Source organism: Dryobates pubescens, chromosome 8 (assembly GCF_014839835.1).
Source record: "Dryobates pubescens isolate bDryPub1 chromosome 8, bDryPub1.pri, whole genome shotgun sequence".
Lineage (NCBI taxonomy): Eukaryota > Metazoa > Chordata > Aves > Piciformes > Picidae > Dryobates > Dryobates pubescens.
In genome coordinates this window covers 753,719-777,469 of record NC_071619.1, presented here as the reverse complement: position 1 = coordinate 777,469, position 23,751 = coordinate 753,719, and the positions used below count along the sequence as shown (strand labels likewise).

Here is a 23,751-nt window from a genome sequence, read left to right as displayed (position 1 = left end):
CGGCTCATTAAAAATATTGTTGTAACAGCAAATAGGATTTTTTTCCATTTTACAGCGCGGTAGCACGATGTTATCAAACGGCGAGGGAAAAAATACACCTTCCTTTATTTGTGGTCGGTGCCCAGAAAACGATTCCGGTCCGGCCCAGCCTCTCCCCAGCCGGGAAAGGAGCAGGGGGTGCCAGCACGTCCCCGCTCCCTGAGCGGCCCCATCCCCGCAGCGCGGCCCTTACGCGAGTGCGGAGAGTGAGCACTGGGCTGTCTTACACGTTCAGGGAAAGGTTTGATCTTGGTGGGGTCTGCTGAGGCTCAAGTAGGAGATCCTTTTTTTTTTTTTTTTTAATTAATTAATTAAGGGGGAAGAGGCGGGGGGGGGAAGGTTAAAAATAATTTAAACCCCGCAAATCAGAGACCAGGTTTCTTGCTGCCCTGGCACAGCGCGGACTCGACAGCAGACAACGAGCTGTGAACCCGGCAATAAACTTGGGCGGTGGAGTGGGGTTGTGTGAACCCAATTCGTTGCCCTCTGACCCGCACCCCTCCCGCAGCGGGGCTGCCCGAGACGGGCTGGGCTTTTCCTCCCTCCGCGGCCGGGAAGAGCTCTCGGAGAGCTGGTCTCCTTTCTATCCGCATCCAGAGCCGGCGGAGTCTGGCGCCTAAGCTTTTTTTCAAGCCCTCCAAAAGTCATCCCAAACTCCATCCTATCCTCAAATCCTCAGTAAAATGGGAAGCGGCAATCTAATCTCTCCCTTCTCGAGGCGGCACGACATTTCGAGGGGGATTCCCACAGAGTAAAGGCTCTACTGCATCCCTGGCTTTCCCCAGCCGCTCTCGGGAAGGGAGTACGGATAGGCTGCCAAGGTACCCGCCTCCCCCCTGCTGCCCCCCGCCAGCCCTAGCTCTGCCTAAAGTTTCTGGAGAGCCCGCATCAAGTAGCTGGATGGAGTGAAAGCAATCGCTTTGAACGATGGTGGGGAAAAAAATAGACCAAAACTGTTTGTCGAAGAGGTTGATGTGATTCGATGAAAGTTGCTTCATTCCTCGAAGCTGTAGCAACTCAAATCTCTGCCTTTGTTTGCAATTGGGGAGATAACACGGTTCTTCTCGGCCGCTGTTTTGAGCCTGGCTGAACAGAACTAGCCCTCCTGTTTGTGGTCGAAACACACATGTATTTCTTTTATTTGGTAGCAAATAGAGGCTTGCTGTGTATAGCAAACAGTGGCAGGGGAAGATATAAACTTCCCAACCACCAGATTTGGGGATTCAGAGGAGTTTTGCCTCCCGGAGGGCTGAAGTAGAGAGCCGGGGTGCGGGGTTTGGCCCCTCCAGCAGCCGCACGCTGCCGGCGAGTCACTCTGGGAGGTCAGTATTTTTAAATTATTACTATTTATTTTTTCTGCATCCGAAGACTTATTCTCTGGTACAGGTTGTAGGGAAATGTTCGATTATGCTAGGATGTGCAGGACGGGCGGCGGAAGTGGGGACACGGGGGGTCGGTCCCAGCTCCGGGGGAATAATCCCGTCTTAAAACAGCGGTGGAAATATGTGGTTTGGTGAGGTTCTTTCTTTCTTTCTTTCTTTTCCCTTTTTTTTTACTTTCCCCCAAATATGCTGCAAGTGTCTCTGTAATAATCACTTTACTCTATTGACTTAGTCTAGTGTGCTAACGGAATGAGAAGACCATTAAGAGCATTAACAGATTGGTACAGCATAATGCTTCAGCTCATATTGATCGCCAAACGTCTGTAAAATATTGTTTCAAATGAATCTATTGTTCCTGCGATCTTTCCGCGGTGTTGATGACCTTGGTCTGTTCTCGCACATCCAAATTATCCTCCCGCCGCTCCCGTCTCATTGGGAAGCTGCCCCCGCGGACCCGCGCCTAGTCCGGAGTGTAGTCTGAGGGGTCGGAACCGCCACAAAAATGGGGGAGGGGGAGAAAAAAAAAACCAACCCAAAAGGAAAAGTGAAGTGAAAGGAAGGGGCCCGGTGTCAGTGCGGTGAGTTGCTCGGCCAAGCTCCCCCTCTCTCCGCAGCGTGCGCGGCTGTCGGAGCAGCGGAAACCGCTTCCCCCGGACCGCAAACCCGGGCTCAGCCTGCAGAGCTGCCGAACGGAGAGGTTTATACCTGTTTGTATCAATATCAAGTCGAAGCGAGGAGGCAGATCCTACAGCCTTTCTCCTCATCCCACATCCCCCTGGGCTGGCCCGGGCCGGGGCGTGGGGAACGGCTGCGAGCGGAGCCCGTTCGTGCCTCTTCCGAGCCGCCCGTACATATTTTACAGACCGAATCAGCCAATCCCTCGCCATCAGAGCGATGTTTCCGATGTAAATCTCCCTCACCTCACTCCCTGCCGCTCCAGAAGGGGCCGTGGGACTCTCGTGTCCCGTTCCCCTCCCCCCGCCGTGGGGACACACGTGTCGCCGGGGCAGCGTGCGGAGCAGCCCCGCGGGCGTGGGAAACGGCAGCTCGGCGGGAATAAAACCTCCACTTCTCCCAGGTTTGGTCACCTGGTCTTGGCTCTCCTGAGCTCCGATATTTTAAATAAATATAAAGAATCTCTTGCTCTCCTCAGCTCTATTCGCCTTCATGATGGAGTGGAACCATCAGATTTTCATCAAAGTTCTATTAAGTGAAACATAGGTTGCAGGGCACCCTCTGATTGAAACAGTTTAAATTTTAATTGTGTTTTTAATTTGACATATAGTTGCAGAAAGGAATGACACTACAACGCCAAGGGGCGGTCGATTTTCTTAATTTCTCCCAGAGGAATTGATGAGTCTATCAGGCCACTAGATTGGAAACACATTAAAGCTCTCTGGTTAGGTTGTTAATTGGAACTTGATGGATAGGGGGCCTTGGATAGGCTATGCTGATCCAATCTTCATGACTTTCTGTTTTCCAATAAATTACACGATTCATTTTCCAGCCACAGATTACATAAATTGTACACCTCTAGGGCTCTCTTTTTCAAAGAGGGAGCCCTTTTCCCCAAAAGCCTATTGCAAGATGTCATTTGCACCAAAAAACGAGCAGCAGAGGCTCTTGAATGAAAATCGAAACATAATCAACGTTTATACTTAGAAAATTTATTGAGATCATTTTCTCTGGTATTTCCTTATTTTAAAGTTTGGACGCGTCATATATCATAATCCACACGTGTAAAGGGGACTGTGTTTAATATTTATCGAAGCTTGATTCCAAGATCAAACTTGTTTATGACTTCATCTGTCATTTCAGAGGGAACCTTCTCCCGATATTACGGCCGCTCAACAAGCCTATTTTCCGAGTGCTGCAGAAGCAGCGGAGATCAATTTTTATTAGGCTCCCTTTGAAAGCTTGCTCAGGGCCACTTTAATATCGAGCATTGTAATAATCTGGAGATCTAAACTTTAAGCGTTCGCTCTGTCTTTCAAAGTTTATCTTTGCCGCGGCGTTTGATCATCTGTGCCCTGACGGGACGGGCCACGGGGGCGTGGGGGCCGGCGGGGAGGCTCCGTCCGCGCGTTACCCCCACGCCAAAGCTTTAACGTGGCCGCCAACCCCTGGCTGATGAATATTTGATCAGATGCTAATGAGAGCGTGGCTGGGCTGCTTCACCCACCGCGGGGAGCGGAGCCGGGGCCGGCCCGGCTCGCCGGTCCTCCCCTCGGCGAGAACGCCGGAGAGGCTGCCCTTCCTGGCGAGCGGAGCGGCTGTTTCCCGAGCTTCTCCTGAAATAATCGTTTCAGGGAAATTTGATGGCTTTCGGACTGTGTCCGGGCAGTGCTTGTTAATTCCGCCTCGGCCAGCTTTCATCTCTCCATCCAGCATCCCACCCGGGTGGCTCCCGCGGGTACGACCCCGCTCCGTGGGGAAGGCGGGACAGCATCAGGGGCACACCGGGCTGCTGGTGGGCTTCGAAGCAAAGGAGCTCTGACGTGAGAGGCAGCTGGAGGCCAGCGGTGCCACTGCAATGTCACGTCGAGGGACTGCTGGGGGAGCGGGATTGCTCCTTAGTCGCTTTCCCTCCCTGCTCCGGTCCCATTTCCCTCAAGGAACGGGCTGCCGGCCCCCAAGGGCTCCAGGCCGAGCTGGTCACCTCCACGGCTCTTGCCCAGAGCCCCCTTTGCCCGCTTGCCGCCCGCGGGAGGGATGCTGGGTTCTAGGCGCGGGTCCGACCGAGGCGGCAGAGCGGGATGAAGGACGATTTCTTAAATTGTATTTCAGTGCGGGGTCTTTCCGGGTTAATGAGCTGACATCATGATTAAAGCTGACCATTTGTAATGTGTCGCGACCCTGTTGAAAAGCACTGAAAAGGTTAATGTGGTAAAACAGGACAGCACCTGCCCCTCACAGGGAGAGGAGGAGCTGGAACACTTTTCCTAATCAATTAGTCCATTAATGAGTCTATCAAGTAGTTAAGTAGTTAAAGATTATGCCGCTGGTCTGGGTAACAGTCGTCATCTCGCTATACCTAATTATATTATAAGTACTTTATTCAATATACCAGACATAATATGGTGACTCGGAGTTAATGAAAATGTCATTTTAAAACGTCTTGACATTTGTCTCTATTGATTTGTATATTTCCATCTCGTTCTTTGCTTTCCCCGATTTGTTTCTATTTTTTAAATTCTTTTTTTGTTATTTTTTTTTGGGGGGGGGAGCGGGGTGTATTTTGGAGAGGGGAAACGAACCGCACCGGGCAAGCGGTCGGCAGCCGGAGCAGGGTGCCCTTCGCCGACAGGGACACCAGCCCCATGGGCAATCCGAGGTTAAAAAAACGGAGCCTGTGCCCCCGCCAAGGGTGCTGCACCTGGAAAGGAATCCCACCAAAACCACCGGGATTTCTGCAGCCCTCCTCCTCAGCCATACCCGGGGTGCTGCAGCAGTCCCCGGAGCGAAGGGGGGGGGGCACTGGCCCAACCAACCGCAAAACTCGCCCCATCTTCATTGATCAATAATATTTCCAGGTGTGACTTGGCGGGGTGGGCGGTTGTCAGCCAGTGCCTGGCAGGGTCTGGCTCCGGGCCCCAGCAGGAAGGAGGGCGAGGGGAGCAGGAGTCAGCCCCATGCCGTTTGGGAGAGACCCCAGCCCACCGCCTCCACCACACGCCGCAGGCAGGCGTCAGGGCTCGGCCTCCGCCTCGCACCTCCAGGGCTGGCAGGAGAGAAGTGAGCTGTAGGTCCCCGAATAAGCGGGGTTGAGGTGACCCTCAGACCCCGGTGGGGTCCAAGCCCTCAGCCCCCTTGCCCGCCTCGTTCTTTTGGGGCAGGTGTAACACAGGGGTTGTTGTCCCAGGCGGCCCACAGTTTTCCTCTTCCAAGAGCAGGAGCCGTGGGGGGAAGCAGCGATCGCCGGGATTTACTCCTCTCGAGGCGAAGAACCCCTGACTCCTGACAAAGTTTATTTGGGAATGCAGAAGGATGTTCCCTCCCTCCCTCCCTCCCTGCAGACCCTGGGAAGGAAACGCATGAAGCATTTAATGAGACGTTTGTTACGGGCTGCAGTGCAAATCCCAATTTCTCGGAGGTTCTCCAGCCACCACACTCTAACAGTTGTTTCCCCCCCTCTTCTAATGAATAAGAAAGGTAGAGATCCCTGGATATACACAAGATGTTTATCCGAACACCCACTCCCCCGGCTGGCATAAGACATGCAGCCCACGTCCCTCTCCCCGGCTCCAGGTGGAGGCACGGCGGGAGCTCAGCATTCCTCCTCCGGGGGGGGTGTGGAGTCGGAGTAGCCCCGAGGGCCGCGGTGAGGACCCCGCGGGGGTTCCCCCCATTCCCAGTGCTTACTACGCACCCCACCCCCCGCACCCCTGTCTCCGTATACCCCACCTCTCCTCCCCGGACCCTGCGGGTTTCCAAACTTTCCGTGACCGCCGCCGCCGTGATTGGCGCGGCGGAGGCCACCTCCATGCAAATGAAGCCCCGCCGCCCGCCGCCCGCAGATCAATAGGGACGCGGGGGAAGGAGCATGCAGTCCGCCTGGGCAGGCGTGGGGAGAGCCGGCAGAGGCACGCCGAAAGCATCCCACCACCACCAAAACAAACCCCCCGGCCAGTTGCCGGTTCCCCCAGTCCCCCCTCCTCTCGCACACCCCGGCCCCCCGAGCGCCTCTAAAGCGTGAGCTTCCCTCCTCTGCTTTCTTATGAACCCAGGATGAGCAGCAAAGAAGACCCCAGCAAATGCTGTCCGGCGGCTGCTCCCATCTCCAGTTTCACCATCCAGTCAATCCTGGGCAGCGGCAGCTCCGAGCCCCCACGGGAAGCCGGTAGCAGGGCGGCCGCCTGGGCCCCCCGCAGTCGAACTCTTTCCCTCTCCTCGGAGGACGAGGAGCCGGAGGAGAGCTGGAAACACCGCGGCTGCTTTTGCCCCGAGGCGCAGGGCCCCGCCGAGGCGTGCCACAAACACCAGCCCCTCAGCTTCACTTGTATCGGTGAGTACCGGGATGGGACGGGGCGGACGGGGCCCGCCGGGAAAGGCCGCGGAGGGCTCGGCCCCAGCCCCTGCCGAGGAGGTTGTGTGCAGGGGTATGTCTCACCCTCCCTGTTTGCGGGGCAGAGCGAATTTGCGCCGTCCGTGGCTGAAGGGGGAAGAGGAAAGAATTCCGTCCAAAACAGAGTGGCTTTTTTGTTGTCCTCCCAACCCCTCCTGGGGCTGCTTCCCCCGAAGGGGCGCGGTAGGGTGGATAACGCTCATTTTCTTAGTTTGCACGTGTTTATTTATCGCCGGGCCAGGGGACGAAAGATGTTTAATTTTTTTAGCATTAACTCTGACTGAACGGTCTGTGCCGTGCCATGCTGTAAGGTAAAACCTGCCGGCTCGTGGCGGATAGGAAAGCAGCCCTAGCCTGGTGCTCGGGTGCCTTCAGTGAGGCATGCACAGCCACCTGTACATCCCTCCCTCCATCCCTCCATCCTTCCTTCCATCCCTCCACGTGATGGAGGACAGGGATAACCCGGGCGGGGATGGCTTCCCCCGGTTAGGGATTCCACGGGCAGCGGAGGCGGCGGGTACCTGCCCCGGTTTTCTCCTCGGTGCTTCTCTCAGCCGACGCGGCGGTGGGGGTGCGGGGTCGGCCCTCGAGAGGTGCCGGTCCCGGCCGCCGTACGACCCCCGCGCTGTCGCTCTGTTACAGGCAGCTCCAAGGGGAGCGGAGCGGCGGGCAGCGGGGAGCGGGGATCCTTCCTCCCGCCCCCCCAGCAGCAGGACTGTAAGGAGGAGAAGGAGAAGACGCTGGGACCGTCCTCGCCCTCCTGCGGGGACCGGCAACGCGACGGCGGGGACCGGCAGGCCGGAGCCGCCAAGAAGAAGACGCGCACGGTGTTCAGCCGCAGCCAGGTCTATCAGCTGGAGTCCACCTTCGACATGAAGCGCTACCTGAGCAGCTCGGAGCGGGCCTGCCTGGCCTCCAGTCTGCAGCTCACCGAGACCCAGGTGAAGACCTGGTTCCAGAACCGCAGAAACAAGTGGAAACGGCAGCTCTCGGCCGAGCTGGAGGCGGCCAACATGGCCCACGCCTCGGCACAGACTCTGGTGGGGATGCCGCTGGTGTTCAGAGACAATTCCCTCCTCCGAGTGCCGGTGCCCCGTTCCATCGCCTTCCCCGCCCCTCTCTACTACCCCGGCAGCAACCTCTCGGCCTTACCGCTCTACAATCTCTACAACAAGATCGACTATTGAGCGCCCCCGCGCCGCGCTCCTCTTCCCCTCGGCCGTCCCGTCGGGGCAGGTACCGGGGCCGGTACCGGGAGCGGGGTCGCCGGGTAGTCTCCGAGCGGACTCTCGGCCCATCTCTGCGGCGAGGACAGAGGAACAAAACTGATGGGAGGGACAGGCAAACGGAGAGCTCGGGGCACAGGGGGCATCCCCCTCCCTTCCCTCCCGCTATCCTGCCACTTGAAAAAGAGAAAAAAATAATAAAGAAACAAAAGGCGTTATTTCAGATCTGTAAATATTTTTAAAGAAAGAAAGAAATAATAAAACGTTTTAAGCCTCCTTTGTAAATTTGCCGGCTCGATCGCGTGTTCCCCGCTCGAGGGGTACCCCCGGGACTGGGGGGCGCCCCGCAGCCGGGCTGGGTACGGTGGGGAGCCCGCGGCGGCTGGGCCCGGTGCATGGGAGAGCTAAGCCGGGATGTTACGCCGAGGCTTTATCTTGGTTTTGTGTCTCCCGCTCGTTGTCTCGTTTCCTGCAGGGACTCCCAGGCAGGCCTGCCCGTCCCCCTGCTCACGGCCCCACCGGACCGGGGTGCGCTCGGCTCCCGGCGTTTGGCTGGAAGCTGAAGGGTCTTTCTCACATACTCAAAAGCAGTTTCGGAAACGGGCCCCGTTTTTCTCGTTTGAGGAGTATTTTGCCGAAGCCGCGGTGACAGCTCCCGGTGATTGACCCCGGTGATTGACGCCTCCGGGCTTGCAGCTCCCGGTGCTTGGAGGCTCCTCTCCCCGCCCGGGGTGCCCACGGCTGCCTCGCCTAAGGAGGATGGAGTCAGTCGTTCACATAGAAAAAGAGTAAATCCCGCAGCAAGTGGTTTTTAAACGCTGGCCGCTGGTACAGCGGGGACCGGGCGCGGGGGACGTCTGCAGCGGTAATAACAAGGGTGCCTTCACGCGGTAACGAAAAAACCGGAGAGACAGAAGATCCAAAGGGATACCTAAGGTGGTTTTCAATGGGAACGAAGAAGCTCTTCTGCAGCGTCGTGGCCGGGATTTTAAGCCCTAGATCCCGCTTGCAGCCCGGGGCTGCCTTTGCCCCGCGGTAGCCGCAGGCCGGGGTGAGGTCAGCCTGCTGCCGGCGAGACACCGAGGTGAGCATCGGCACTCAGGTGCCGGTGCCTTCGCCCTGCCTTTCAGAATTCTTTTATTTTGTATTTCGGGGAGTAATTCGTATGTCGTGTTTGTCCGTCAACGTTATTAAAGCCCGGCAGCAGCTGTCCCTACGTCCGCGGCACGGGCCTGGCGCTACGGCCTGTCTGGGACCCGCCTGGGCTTGGGCATGCCGCCGCCTCCCGTGGAGAGAACCGGAAGGCGCTCACCCCAATCGTGGCCCCGGGGCGGGGATGAGACCACCGCATCTCCCCCCGGGGGACATCCTTGTGGCTTCCCAGGTGGGCCGCAGCACCAGCACCAGCCCCACACCCGCACCCCCCCCAGTAACCCCCGTAGCAGCCGTCGAAGATAACAGGAGCGATGGGGACTGGAAGCTGCCTCTCGCACATCTCCACGCCATGACCGGAGGACTACACATCCCAGCATGCCCCGCGGCGGCGCACCGGAAGCGGCGGGCGCGCGGAGTGCGCCGGGACGCGCCGTTCCGCCCTTTTGAACCGGCCAATAGCAGTCGGCGCGGCCCGGCCGTGGGCGGGAGGGAGCGGAGTGCGTCTGCGCGCGGGCGGCGGTTGGCGGCAGGCCGGAGCGTGGGGTCGCGCGTAAGTGCCAGGTGAGGTTCGGGCGTACCGCCGGGACCCGGGCTGGAAACGCGACCCGGGCCCGCGTCTTCCTCTTCGGGGTGAGAGGGAATGCGGAGGCCTGTGTGGTACTACCGGGCCGGCGCCGCGCTGAGGCGGAGCGGGCGCTGCGGCCTGGGAACGGCCTCGTCCCGCCCGGGCTGGCAGCTGCCTTCGCTCTCCTGCCGCTCTCGTAGTTCTCCCTGGCTTCCCTCTAGTTTCCCTGTGGGGCCGTGGGTGTCGGAGCCTCTCTGCTGGTCGCGGAGGCTCCCTCTGACTTCTTTCCTTTCCCGCCGCAGCCAGCAGCATTCCCCGCATCCTGACGTGCTTCTCCGGGAGCGGACTGCGAGACCGACGCCTCGGCGCTTCCATAATCCTCTACCGCTGCGGGAAGAAAGCTTTTCCTTGGCGTTGTAATATGAAAACGGTACTTTTTATGTCTCCTTAATGACAGCTGGGGCTGGTCGTTCCCGAGCTTTCCACAAAGCGGCCTGCATTACCCCGGTAACACTTGCCGGCCAGCTGAGCGTAGAATGCACTACGATCTCGTATCCGTTCAGCAGCAATGAGCTTTGGGAATGAGAGAATGCAGAAGTGCACCCTGTAGCTAAGTGAGCACCACTGGTTCAGTAGCGTCCCTCTTCCCGATAATGGCTTCTTGAGGAGTTGTTTCTTGTGGCGCTTAAACATTTTGCCAGGACTTTGTTGTTTGAGGCGAGCTTGGCCTTTACTGTTGTTCGACGGCCCTGGCTGCGAACCAGCTGCATTGATGAAAATGTGCAGAGCTCTCTCTGGATTTGGTGTTTGTGTATTGTGTTTTTTTTCCCCCTCCTTCCTTCCCCCCCTTTTCAGTCGTTGGCAACATACATGCAAAGGTAGGATATGTTTAAATTCTGATGTCTTGCACGTTCTTCGGGATTGCAAATACCTTTGGGAGCTCCTTCCAGGTTTTGGATGTAATTAACTTTATTTCCTGGAGTGTTGCTTATGAATTGCTTCTGGGCTGGGTTGTGACTCTTGTACCAGGCACATCGAATTCTCGTGCTTGTTGCTTGAGTTTTCTGTCCCAAGCAGACCAGGCAATTAGCACATCCAGTCTAATTTTTGTAGTTGTTTTCAATTCCTTTAGATTTTGTCTTTGTACATTCAGCTGAAATACTCACTGAGGTGTAGTTTGCAATTTAAACTTAATGAAGGTGTAGCAAAATTCTTTAGAGTGTTGATATAGAAATAAGTGTGCCAGATTCTCCAGCTGCCTGCCTTTTGCCCCAGTGTTCTCTAAGCAGAGCTGAAGAGGAGGACAAGGAAGGAATCCTTATTTTCCGTTCTTTGGAGCTCGGGGTAGTTTTCTTTTTTCTCCCTTCGTGTTTAAATAGCTCTTGTGCTGATGTAGTGAGTTGGATTGGCTTTGTTTCTGAAGGATGGCTTGCAGAGCACCTGCCAAAGCTCCCACTTTGGGAATTTTTCCAGCCTCAGCGTGTGTCATGCTCACATTGTTGTGCAGCTTGATGACTGTTTCATTCTGACAAGTGCTGAACTAGAATAGCACAAAATGTGACCCGTGTGCTGGATCCTCTGCTCGTTCTCTACCCATTTATTTTCAGGGGGCTGGCAGCAGTTGAACATAACAAATGGAGGAGTGATAGTGTTGTAGAAAATCTGAGCTAATTTACTGTTCTGTTCCTCTGGGCACGAGGGAGATGTGTTGTTAAGGCGCTCTGAAGCCTTAACATTTGTGGTGGTTTTGTTAGTGTACTTACAGTGAACAGTTCTTCTTTCAGAGTGTTTCAGTTTGTTTTCCCAGCTCAAATTTGCTGTTCACAGCCTCTGCTGTCATTGGAAATTTTCACATGTGCAACGGGTACTGTGAAGTGAGTTTGGAAGATACCTTCAGAGTCACTCTCCGTCATTAGTTTGTTTTGTTCCCGTCACATTGTGTTTACGTGTTAGCTTTCCGTTTCAGTACCCCACTAAGCATCCCATTCCCTATGTGACTGACTTTAGGCTCAGATCAGATTCCTTTCTGGCTCCTGGTGGTGTGGTTGGTTTTCTAAGTCACTTTTTGATGCTCACAGTAACTTGTAAATATTTACTTTTGAAAACAGAGCTGCCCACGCTGGAGTGGGGAAAAGTAAGTAGCGATATCTGAGCTTTGAGAGGATTATAACAACAGGCAACTGTTGGTACTGTTTATTCCATCTTATATTTGATATTTAAATTTAAAAGCTGTCTGTAGGGGGAGGAATTCGTTGCAGTCTCGGACAGCAATTATGGTCTTGAATCTTCCAGTGTCAGGAATCTGAGACTGTTCTGAACTTTTTCTGTGCAAAAGCTGGTAAACCTTTCAAGTGCTCTTCAAGTTACCTTTAAGATGGATTATCTAGTTCACTTGCCAGTTTTTGTTAATAGTAAAGCTGTGTCTCTGTTACTGCCTTTTCTTCAGATGACAGGGTCAAACGAGTTCAAGCTGAACCAAACCCCAGACGATGGGATTTCCTCGGTCAAGTTCAGTCCAAACACATCCCAGTTTCTGCTTGTTTCATCCTGGGACACTACTGTCCGGCTCTATGATGTTCCTGCCAACACCATGAGGCTCAAATATCAGCATTCAGGAGCTGTCCTTGACTGTGCTTTTTATGTAAGTGTGTGAAGTGATTTTTTTAAGTGATTATTTCATAGGCATGTGGTGCTCAAGACCCAGGAGAAATTGCCAGTCCCTGACATTAAAGGGATAGTGAAATCCTACCTGAAATCTGGATCGAAACCAAAGAGCTTCTGCCGATTCTTCCTCTTTTGATGAGCATAGTCCCAGTGCTAAATGCAGGTATTGCTGGGGAGCACACCAGTAATTCTAGTGGAAGTAGTAGGCAAAGGTAATTGGAGCTGGTTTGTGCTGTTTCTGCAGTGGAATGGGCAATTGCGTGTGTGTTCCTTACAAAGGGCTGTGCTGGTGGTACATAGCCAGAAATCATTATTCACAATAGATACCCACGGCCAATTATTCTTTTCTTCTTAACCTTCTCATCCTGGGTTGTTTTGGAAACATGGCATTGTTCCAAGTGAGCCATTTACCAGGTACTCCATTTCTGTATTTGAATGCCCTGCCTTTGAGATGCCAACGGCTGAAGTTTATTGGTGCCACCTTTTCTGTTTTGCCTTGTTTTAAATAGAAGCTTTCCACTGGCATTTTCTTTGTTTTTTGTGTTCTGGCATCTCCTCCAGTGACTGGATTTTGATCTTACTGAATGTACTAAGGGGCAGTTTGAGTTTCTAACTCTGCTTGTGCTCTTTTCACTGAGCATTTCCTCGTGTATGATACCATCCTGTGGATCAGCAGACAGCTTCTCAAATGCTGCTGAACTGGTTGTAGAAGGAGCACTTCAATTAGGTGGTGATCATTTTAAAATAAGATTAGTGTTTTGCTGCTACAGAAACAGAAATGGTTTGATGCAGCCTCTGACTACTTTTATTTCTTTTTAATTTCACATTAAATGAAAAAAAGTCCTACCCCGAAGTCCTTAAACAGTTGGTAAAGCTTCTGCTGTCTGCCTGCCTCAGTCCGGCCTGGAGCTCAACCCCGATGTCTTAATTCCCATCTTCCCAAAAGCAAGTCCTGTGTTATGAGCCTGGCAGATGAAATGTGTGGCAGTCAGGGAACCCTCACGTGTGTCCTAAAGCGCAGTGTCTTGCTTGGTAGGATCCTACCCATGCCTGGAGTGGAGGATTGGATCAGCAGCTGAAAATGCACGATTTAAACACAGACCAAGGTAAGCAGATGGAATTCTGTGAGAGTGCTCTCAGCTGGCCTAGGCTTCGGATTTTTACACTTGGGTGAGTGGGACATGTTTCAAGCTGTTGAGCTGGAGGATATTTCCTTCCAGTAGCATCTTCTGTTGGTGTAAATGGTCACGCTGGTGCTCAGCAGTCTCCTGTGCTCTCAGCCCTTGCGGCTCAGCCAGACAATGCTGTATTCCTTACGGTATAATTGAAGGCTGTGCTGCAACACCTTTGACAGAAGGGCTGAGTCCCTCCTGCCAGAAGCTAAGCTTTTCCCACAGTGAATATTCATGGATGTGTGTTTCTTCTATTTAATTATTTGAAGGTGATAATGGAAGGAAAGGAAGTAGCTGTATACTTGTCACACTGACTATTTGAGGACCACAGCATGTATGCTTTGTCTAATGAATACTACCAAAGCATGGAAGCGTTTGGTAGCTGCTTGTAGGATGCCTTGCACTGGATTTCTGATGGTAATCCTGCTCTGCCCTAGGCTACTGTGTCTAAATGAGGGGGAATTAGCTAGAACTGAGCATGTGCTTTTCAAAAGGTTGTGGTTTAGAGCTGTTTGGACCAATCTTTCACATGTATGGCAGAATGTACATTAAGCTCTTGCTTTATACTGTATTTTTTTCCTAACAAACATAGCTCAAAAGTGAACAGTTCCAGGGCCTCAGTGGGGCAAAACTTGTAGCTGCTTTGCCTAACCTTTTTTTGTTTGTCAGAAAGAAAAGCAAATTTCAGCCTGAGACAAATGTGTTTACCAATAGTCAGGGCTTGACAAAGTCTTGTGCAGGGATGTTAAGGTAAAGGTCAACATTCTGTTATAGATGACTTTGTTACTGTTTGTATCAATGTCTTTATTAACATTTAATATTAATTCCTTCAGTCATCAACATTAATATACACAAGCTTAAGTCACTTTCTGTATCAGTGTCTGCATCAAAGGTGCTGATGCCATTTGACAGCGAACACTTCTTTGTACCTCTGAAGATCTCTCTGTGGCTGCCTGAAACTCTTCCTTTCATAATCTCAGAGGACCTAAGTTTAAATTCAACAATCCTTATCTTGGCAAAAGCTATGCTTCTGAGGACACCACTATCCTTGAAGGGACACACCCCAGGAGTGTCAGATAATGGCATGTTCATACTGCAGTAGTGTGTCCTTTTTGTTCTTGAGTCAATATTTTCTGATTGCAGAGCCAGTGAAGCTACACTGCATTGTATTTTCTTGCAGAAAACCTTGTGGGTGCTCATGATGCTCCTATCAGGTGTGTGGAGTACTGCCCAGAAGTGAACGTCATGGTGACTGGAAGCTGGGATCAGACAGTTAAACTGTGGGACCCCAGGACTCCCTGCAATGCAGGAACCTTCTCTCAGCCTGAAAAGGTATGTGCCTGGTGCTGTGGTCCAGGTGATAGGATAAACCATGCAGCCAGTGGCTGGTTAAACATCATCACACTGTCTTAAACTGAACTGAATTTGGCAAGTTGTGTGATTGTGTTTGCTAAAGCTGCATTTGGAAAGTGTAAAGGTTTTGAAGTTGTGAAAGTGCCAATATTCAGAGTATATTGTGATGGTAGGTGGAGGCTTCAAGCTTGCATCGATAGGAGAGCATAGCTCAGCTCTTGGCACTTGTGCTGGGCCAAATTCTTGTCCTTTAGAACAGACTTGAAGGAAAACATAACAAACCCAACCTGTGAAATTGATGCAGTGGTTAACAATCCTTGGTTTTGTGACAGTCTGCACTACTGATGTCCTTAAACTCCGAAGGCTTTCCGATCTCACACCCTGGCAGCCACAGGTCTGATCGTTCAGCGATGTGCATGGTGCCATTGATGTTGCCTGAAATCATGTTTGGGATTTTTTCCACTTGCATTAAAATAATAGCTTCTGTTGTAACACCAGGCTTTGTACCAATGCCTAGGAAATTCATTCAGCCCCCTGACACTAAAGTCCTCTGTGCTAACAAGAGACCAAGAGAACGAAGGTAAAATGTGATGTCTGCAGCTGTTTTGTACAGTGTGGTGGTCTCTGCCCTGCTTACAGTGGTGGTGCTGAAGGAGCTAGAGTAGTAATTGCTGTTTTCTTTCCTTAGACTCCTAACCACAGGCTGGGTTCTGGATAATTTTGCATAAGAGTGGGGTATTTTCTGCCTGTACCTTAAATTTCATTATGCTCTGTCACATCATTGCCAAGTCATAATTGTGAGCCCTCATTACCTTTCCTATTGCATCTAAATAGCTCTTACTTTTGCTACAGCATAGCTGACTCTACTTCTGGCAAGATCTTTGTTCAGAATGAAGTAATTGCATTATTTCTAGCTTTGATTTATCGTAGTATGTAGCATGTAAAGAGCTGTGATAAATTGCTGACAGAACATCATATAATGGACAGGCACAGTGAGTCAAGCTGCTTATTGGTTCAGCCAGGTTCATTATGTCATTCTTTTAATGCTGCCTTTGATGAATGTGTACACCTACTGAACTGCATGACAATGGCTTCATCTGATTTATGGTTCTGTGCTGCAGAAAGAATACTTCCTATACAGGTGTGACATCAGTTTGTAAAGGAGATTTAGGATATTTATTGTTCTTAATGCCTTTGTTTCCATACATGTGTACCAACACTTTTTTTGGTGTAGTGTTTATTAATCATTTGGGGTCAATTCTTACACTTACAGCAAAGGGAGATTTACAAACCTCTCTTGTTAAAATGTGTGAGTACTCTTGGCTCAAAGTTTTGATTGCCCTTTTTATACTTAATTGGGATTTAGCAGTCAGGGCCATCAGAAATTTTAGGCAACTGCTATGTGAACACTTAAGATGCTTCCCATCTTAAGGCCTGAGCTTTAAGAGGGGTGTTCTGTAACCGCATTGCAGAGTGAGAGTTCACGTTGGCTGATGGATTAGTTAAATGAATAAACATATATACATACACAGCTGTCTGCTTATTTTGGAACAAATCTTGGAATTAAAGAATCCTCCAGAAGTATTTATAGCAAATGCAAAGTTGTCTGATATTTCAGTGCAGTCTGAGCTTTATAAGAGAACCAGAAAGTGAAACTCAAGGTACTGGAGAGAAATGGTACAAGCACATGGCAAAAGTCAACTGAATCCTTCTGGCAGGATGCCACATCTCTTACACTTTTGATTCTTGAGCAGAGGTATATACAATATCTATTTCCTATGTAGTTAGCTGTATTGGATCACTTGTGAAAAGCTTATTCTTGTGGTTCGCTCTTGTTAGCAGCTTGGTGACAGGACATATATAGGTGGCTGGGCTCTGTCTTGCTTGTGTATCAACAGCTTGTAATTCATTTGATAGCACAGGTTTCGATTGACCCTTTTTCCTTTTAACATCTTTCCAGATCAGCTGCATTCCAACTGCCCCTGTTCTGGAAACAGGACAATTTGTATGCCAAGTATTTTAATGAGAAGTGTGATAAAGGAAGAGTATTTTTGGAGTAGAGTTGAAATTCCAAGCCATAGTGTTTTTGTAATGATGTGCAGCACGTTGCTTCCTTCAATTCCCTTAGTTATATACAGACTGCATTTTTGTTCAATGATTTTTTTGACAAGTAATTTCCCTTTATTAACATGAAGCTCAATTTGGAAGTATTCTGCTTCAGAAGAAACCCACACAATTAGCAGAGGGAGGGAATCCAAGCAGAAAATGTGTGGTATGATGTTGCAGGCTTAAACTGCAGGGTCATAGATTGATAGTGGGGAATGCAAGCTGTGCATACCAGGCAAAGCTGCTTTCCAATATCCACACCTTTTTCCCACCCTTCTTACTTTGCATATATGTTGTATATGTGGTGTTCTTGCCTTGAAACATCCAATAAATGTAATGCTTGAAGTAGTTTGGGGAAAGCTTGGGTGGTACTGATTTCCCTTTGAAATGATACATGGGCACAGGTGTAGCACTTGGAACAGGGGTGATGCCAGCAAAAGGAAGAGATCTCATGTGAAGATGATGATCTAGGTGCCACTGAGATCTGGAGACTGGTAACAGAACAGAGGTGCCTGAAATTTGGAATTGTACATGTGCATGAAATATTTTCCTTTGACCAGATTAGTTCTTTGTAGCACGGAGATACTTTGGGCTTGATGGTTTGTGGGGGGTGTGGGGGTGGGTTTTTTTCAGCTGTGTGCTAGGTGAGCTTTTGAAATGCTCCGTGAATGTCTTATTAACCAGGTGCACACTGCTGCTCTTTACCCTGAATTTGAGCTGGGAATTCAAGCCAAAGGGAATTCTGTAGCTATAGTCTTGGTTGTAGGGGTCACTTGTTTTGTTGTTGTGTGTTGCTCACGGTTGGTTTTGTACAAAGAGCCATGGATACCCAGGCTAATCAGCGTTAACTACTGCAATTCACTTTGTTTTGAAGGTCTACACCCTTTCTGTGTCTGGAGATAGGCTGATTGTGGGGACAGCAGGTCGGAGAGTGCTGGTGTGGGATCTGCGGAACATGGGTTACGTTCAGCAGCGAAGAGAATCCAGCCTCAAGTACCAGACCCGCTGCATCAGAGCCTTCCCCAACAAACAGGTTGGGGAACCATCTCAGTACTTACATTTCTGATGAATATTCTTTAATAGAAATGGGGGGGGGGAGGGAGGGAATTAGTTAGATTTTCTCCATACTTAATTGAAAAATCTTCTGGTCTTCCAAGTTCAGTAATCAGACTCTGGGGATGGGGGAAGCATTGGTCCCCGTGCAGCCTGGGAATGTTTGCCACTGATGCACCAGCATGTTACACTTTCTTCTTTTCTGAGTGTTGTCTCCTTTTCAAAAACATCCTGTTCAGTGCATCATAATACTGATGTGTAATTGTGAAACAGTGGAAAAACAAACCAACCCTACACGGAGTTGTGGTGGAAGAGAGAAAGAACTGGTGGTTGCTGAGCAGCCTTTCTACATCGTAGCCCTGGCTGCTTCAGTAGGCTGTGAGCAGGGGTAGGATTAAAAGTATGTGAATGTCCTTTATGTTTCTCTTTCCTGTTTTTTTTTTCCCCAACTCTGAGTCTGTGGTGCACTCAAGAGCCCCTGATCCATTATCTAGGGGGAATTGTCCAATTTAGATGATCTTGCAGCTTAACATGCTGTATCAGAGGTGTTTCTCTTGCTGAGCTAAAGCAAGGAGATTAGCTGCTTCTGACAAAATACTTTGGAAGGGAATTTTCCCCTGTCCACAGTGATAGTACAGGAATTGCCAGACCTTGCTTGTTCTTGAACTGACATGAACACTTTGTCCATTTTCAGTTCTAGTTACAGTAAAACAAGCTGCTCTTCCAGGTTGTATTGTATGATGGATTTTAACGAGCCTTGCTATAGCTTAGGTAGCGTTACAATCCCGGTTCTGAAAAGCTCTATTATGAGCTTAACTCAGAAGTTATAATAAAAGCATCTCAGGTTGCTCTCACTCAGGACTGTAATTAACTGGATAAGTGGACAGCACTTATAATCAAGTTTCTCTGAAAATACTACTTCACCTTGAGTGTTCAGTTGCTGGTGTAAAGCTCTGAACTAATTTCCACATAATGTAATTCTGACAATAAATAGTCCCCCGAGCAGCTCTGAGATTTCAGCTGTTTGGGCCCCAGGGGCTAGGTGGGCAAATGCAAAGGGTTCTTAAGTTGATTTGGGGAAAGAAGAAAAACAATGTTGTGCTGGGACCTGCACAGGGGTAATTAAAAGTCTCACTGTCAGATTAAAACCCTGGTGCAACAATAAGAATCTCAGGAAGTTGTTGTTTTCTGTGTTGCTTTTTCCTTGGAAGCGGTTTTCATCGGTGCCAGGATGTGTGGTGACAAACAGCTCCTGGCTGTGCACAGCTGCAGACGCTTTCCATTCAGTCTGTGTGAATGCAGAGGGCTGTACAATGTGCTGCAGTCTCTTCTCCAGTTGTGAACTTCCAGAATGCCCATTTCCACTTTGGTTTGTAATTTTTGGTAGGGCTATGTTTTAAGCTCCATTGAAGGTCGTGTTGCAGTGGAGTACTTGGACCCAAGTCCGGAAATCCAGAAGAAGAAGTACGCATTCAAATGTCACCGCTTGAAGGAGAACAACATCGAGCAGATTTACCCAGTCAATGCCATTTCCTTCCACAACGTCCACAACACCTTTGCTACAGGTAGAGACTCGGCTGGTTTGTAGCACATCAGTTCCTTGAGTTCCCATCTCAAACGGCTCAGCCTCTCGCGCATATGCCCTCACTCTAGAAGCACTGCAGTCGCGTTCCTTACAAAGTGATTTGATGTAGTGAGAGCTAACTGCTTCAGCAGGGGTTCTGGGCCGTGGTGGTTGTGCTCCTGATTTATGCAGCGCTGTGTAACTGTTTTTACTGACAAAGGAATTCTGTGTCTTGACTAACAAAGGAATTGCAGGGAGTCTCTCTTCACCTTTTTCCCCCCTTGGCTGTCTCTTTTCAGTCTTACCCCTTTCCCCAAGTGTAATTTACGAGCAGTTGTCGACAATTGATTTGCAGGAGGTTCTGATGGGTTTGTAAACATCTGGGATCCCTTCAACAAGAAGCGGCTGTGCCAGTTCCATCGGTATCCCACGAGCATCGCGTCCCTCGCCTTCAGCAACGACGGCACCACCCTGGCCATAGCCTCCTCCTACATGTACGAGATGGATGACATCGAGCATCCCGAAGATGGTATCTACATTCGCCAAGTGACAGATGCAGAAACAAAACCCAAGTGAGTATGCTTCACCTGGAGTGGAGACTTGGAGCATTCCTCCCAAGACTTATTAATTTTCCCAAATTCATGAATAGCATTGTTGATGGCAGCAGATAGAGCAGCTTGACAGTAGGCTTGGCTTTGATCTTATCTTGCTCCCCCAAGCTTTCAATATCCGCAGGTTGATAGACGGCCGTGGATAAAATTGTGCCTAGTTGTTTGGGAGAAGCATGTCAAACTCTCCTTGTTGAATAGCTGCTGTTGTGTGGAGCTGCGGCGTTACTGCTAGCTCCTTGCTCCGAGATTTAAGTGAGGGATTCGAGAACAGCTCGAGTGACTGTGCCTACCTCTGGGCATTTAAAGCTTGGAAATGCTCTGTGGGGTGTGCACCCAGCTCTCACAGGCAGCAGGGAACCTAGGCACTGTTCTGGGAAGGCTGGGGAAAACCAAGGAAAGGCTTTCTCAGCTCCCTCGTCCTGGAGCTTGCCGCAGCCCTCCGATAGCGCGCTCTGCTGTCACTGCCGCTGTCGGAGCGGGGCACCCTGATTGATGGAGGTAAAAGATTTCTGTTAAGCTCGCTTTGGCATGAATGTTCCACAGAAAAATTGCTGTCAGAGTGCAGAATTGCACTGCTCTTCATTATGCCAGCACAGGAGCAGCTGCCTTTATTGCCAAATTCCTCTGGTTTGGCATTGCTTTTTTCCCCCTTCTAGTCCTCACACCGTCTCACACCTTACCTGGTTATCTTCATTATTTAAGAGGCTGTGTAAATAGACACAGCAATGATCGAAGCTCTTGAGCTGAAAACCTCGAAGGCCTTCCCCTCCCCTTTAAGTGACTTGTCTGTTGCTTTCAGAGCAGCCATTTTATTGCTGTGGAGGTGTGAGGTGGAAGTTACAGGAGAATAAATGCAATAGACCATCTCTGACTTGGGGATCCTGGGTTTTGAATCAGTTTTGATGCTTGTGGAAAAACTAAAGCAGAACTGTTTTGGTGTTTATTTCTGGAGTTCCTCTGTAAAAATAAATCCACATTTTGGAATCCAGGTTTGTTTTTGAAACCAGGCTGTGCTGCTTGTGTACATGGAGGGTTGCTTAAAAACACAACAGTGGTGAGAAAGGACTGCTTGCTGCTTAAGGTCTTGTTACAGCAAGAGCTGCTTTCAGTTATTTTTGTTCATTGCTAGTTATGATTGCTAATTGTGTAGATGCTCCTTTCTGCCTTAGGAGGAGGTTAATCTACAATTAAACAATATTTCCTCTTGGCCCTCCATTATTTTCTGAAACAGATGGTTCATCATTTCCTGGGCTGTTAAACACAGCAAGGTTAAGGTTAGACTCTTGGGAATCAGCTAGTTTTGAATCTTATTAGGCTGTAGAAGGAAAACTAATAAGAATACTCCTTAATATCATTTTGTGACTGCAAACAATTATTTATTAGCAAACAATTGATCCCAGAAGGGCAAATTGTTTGAGTCAGTAATGAGCTGAGAAAAGACAGAGCCTATCTGTGTATTTGGAAACTAATTGTAACGTAATTGCAGTGCATTTAGGCAGGCATCTTTTTGGACCTGTTTCTATCTTTAAATGAATTTCTGAAAACATTAACAAGGTTTATGTGCTCTTCTGACATTTACAAGTTGCTCGTGCCAACCTTGGGGCACTCAGTGATGTGTGGCTTGTGGGGTTACAGCAGGGGGAGTCATCTCTGGCTTGCTCTAAAAATAGCTTCCTTGGGAGACTAACAGTTGTGTCTCAGGGATCTTTTTGCATATTCATTTGGGCCACTGAAGCATTCCTGCCCACTGCATTTTTAAATGCATCAAGATGGTGCCATGAGGGGGGGGGGAACCCCACAACTTGGCAGGATCAGCTTTGTGATGGCTAAATGAGTCGATATTCTGTCTTGGTACAAGTGAAAGCTGTCTTTGCACACTTCTGCTCTTAGGGAGTGTTGGATGCTTTACCTGCTTATGATTGCTCCAGATACTGTTTGCTGAAGTACTGTCTATTCATTCCAGGTCTACTTAGACTTCTGGTGATATTTCCTCTCTACAAGAGGTGCCTGCCTGCTCCTGGCAAGAGTAAATGAAAACAACAGAAGTGAGAAGAGCAATCTGTGTACTGCTGTTGCTTCTTAAGCAAGAAATACTTGTTTGTTGTAACCTGTCAGTGCTTGCCTGTTTCTAATGTTAGCAAAACTGTTTTCTTTATCTCCTGCCTGTAGCTGTTAGATTAATTTGTCTACAGAACTGTAACTTTGGGAAAGCTCAGCACATTTTGTTAGTATCTAATGAGGAAACCTTCTGGCAGTCTCTTAATTGTTCAATAAATTTTCATAGTTTTTGTTAGAAACACACACTCTGTAGCCAGCCTTACTGTTTGTGAAATGAACAGTCTAGCTTGAACCTGATGATCTCTGAGGTCTTTTCCAATCTGGTTGGTTCTATGGACACAAAGTTGCAAGAATTCTTGAGTTTTAGATATTCCTGATGGAAAATTTCTGAACCTTTTGCCTTTTCCAGTGAAATGAACTGGGAATTTGCTCAGGGCTCTTGGCTCTCCAGACAAGTCTGAAGTTGTTTGGTAGGCTTACTGATCTCGGTGACCTGATTGCTACTGGAGAGCCAGGAACTCTCTGGAGGGGAGAACCTGAATGCATGGTACTCTGCTTCTTTTTCACATACTGCATAAAACCCTAATGTTAGAGATGCCTGAGAAGAACTGAGATACAGGGGAACAAATGTAGAGGTCTAGCCTACAGCTGAGTGATTGGTTCCAAGTCAGTAGCTTTGACCTGGTAGCCCAGAGTTCATGTGAGATAGAAAAGTGGAGATCTCTCAGGTCATTTAAGCCACTCAACTCCATGAAGACACTGTTTCTGAGTGTCTTGTCTACCATATTGCCAGCTGGTGAGAAGTCTGATCTCCAACCAAATGTGTCAGCCTCTTCCTTTTGGCATGTGGGTAGGTGTGGGAAGATGCTTGGTCATGGACAAATGAAACATTTCTGAGCGTCTAAGCTGTTTTTCTGAGACTGCTCTCCTGTGTGTTGTCTTTGCTAAGCAGGAATGCAGAGCTGAGCAAGGGACTAAACTTACCAATGTTCTGCTGAACAGAATAGATGCAGTGCTGCACATTCCTGGCTGGCTGCTTGGTGCCACCAGTGAGAGCTGTCTCATCCAGCTGGACTTGCAGAATGGACTGACAGAAGGTAGCCTCTATCAGGCATTTGAGGGGGACTCAGTACTGAAGTATTTACCTAGTGGGGAAGAGTAAAGGAAAGAGCCAAACTGTGAAGCTTACTGAAGATGATTCAAGTGTGGCTATTTTGGAGTGCTGATTGAATTCATATTGAATTCTAACAGAAGCTGGAAGTAATCAGTGCCTGTGCAGCTAGCAGGAGTACTTCACTACCTCTGAAGAAACAAACTTGGCCACAGCAGGAGGAGTAACTGGTCATTCTAATGAAGGTGGTGATGGAGGGGAAGCTGGGTTCTGTGTGTGGAAAGCTGACAAACTGGAGCTGTTACCAGGCAGGCAGAGTAAAGGAGTTCTACCTGGAGCACTTTGTAGTTTGCCATGAGCTAGATATGGATTCTTTGATAATACAAACTGGTTTTGATAGGTTGGAGAAGAATAAAGATCCTCCTAAATTAAATGTGAGCAATGTCCTGGCTCCAGGAGCGTCCAACCTCTCTTCTGGTAGATGTAGACCATCCCCTCTAATTTTAATTGGCATTTTTGACATGGAGGGGATGTGAGTGACCTGGGGCAAGGGTTGGATTCTTGTCACTAGGGCAGTGGTGGCACCTTGATATTGTGAGTTGTTCCTGGTTGGGGTTTTCTTTGAGA

General features: G+C 49.6%; 2 protein-coding genes across 3 annotated transcripts; both read left to right on the top strand.

Moving 5' to 3' along the window:
• The first annotated feature begins 5,956 nt into the window (after positions 1–5,956).
• HMX2 (H6 family homeobox 2) lies at positions 5,957–7,881 on the top strand. Its single transcript, XM_054163684.1, has 2 exons — positions 5,957–6,426; positions 7,129–7,881. The coding sequence occupies exons 1-2, from the start codon at positions 6,150–6,152 to the stop codon at positions 7,671–7,673; spliced, it is 822 nt and encodes a 273-aa protein (XP_054019659.1). The 5' UTR covers positions 5,957–6,149; the 3' UTR covers positions 7,674–7,881.
• Positions 7,882–9,351: 1,470 nt separating this feature from the next.
• Positions 9,352–22,444, top strand: BUB3 (BUB3 mitotic checkpoint protein). 2 transcript variants are annotated; one of them, XM_054163795.1, is made up of 9 exons: positions 9,352–9,428; positions 9,735–9,862; positions 11,879–12,073; positions 13,133–13,202; positions 14,449–14,600; positions 17,602–17,760; positions 19,168–19,345; positions 19,700–19,916; positions 21,919–22,444. In XM_054163795.1, the coding sequence occupies exons 2-9, from the start codon at positions 9,854–9,856 to the stop codon at positions 21,926–21,928; spliced, it is 990 nt and encodes a 329-aa protein (XP_054019770.1). In that variant the 5' UTR covers positions 9,352–9,428; positions 9,735–9,853; the 3' UTR covers positions 21,929–22,444. The 2 variants fall into 2 exon arrangements, with proteins under 2 accessions (XP_054019770.1, XP_054019772.1); XM_054163797.1 differs by lacking the exon at positions 21,919–22,444 and having other exon boundaries at positions 19,700–19,920.
• The last annotated feature ends 1,307 nt before the right edge of the window (positions 22,445–23,751 follow it).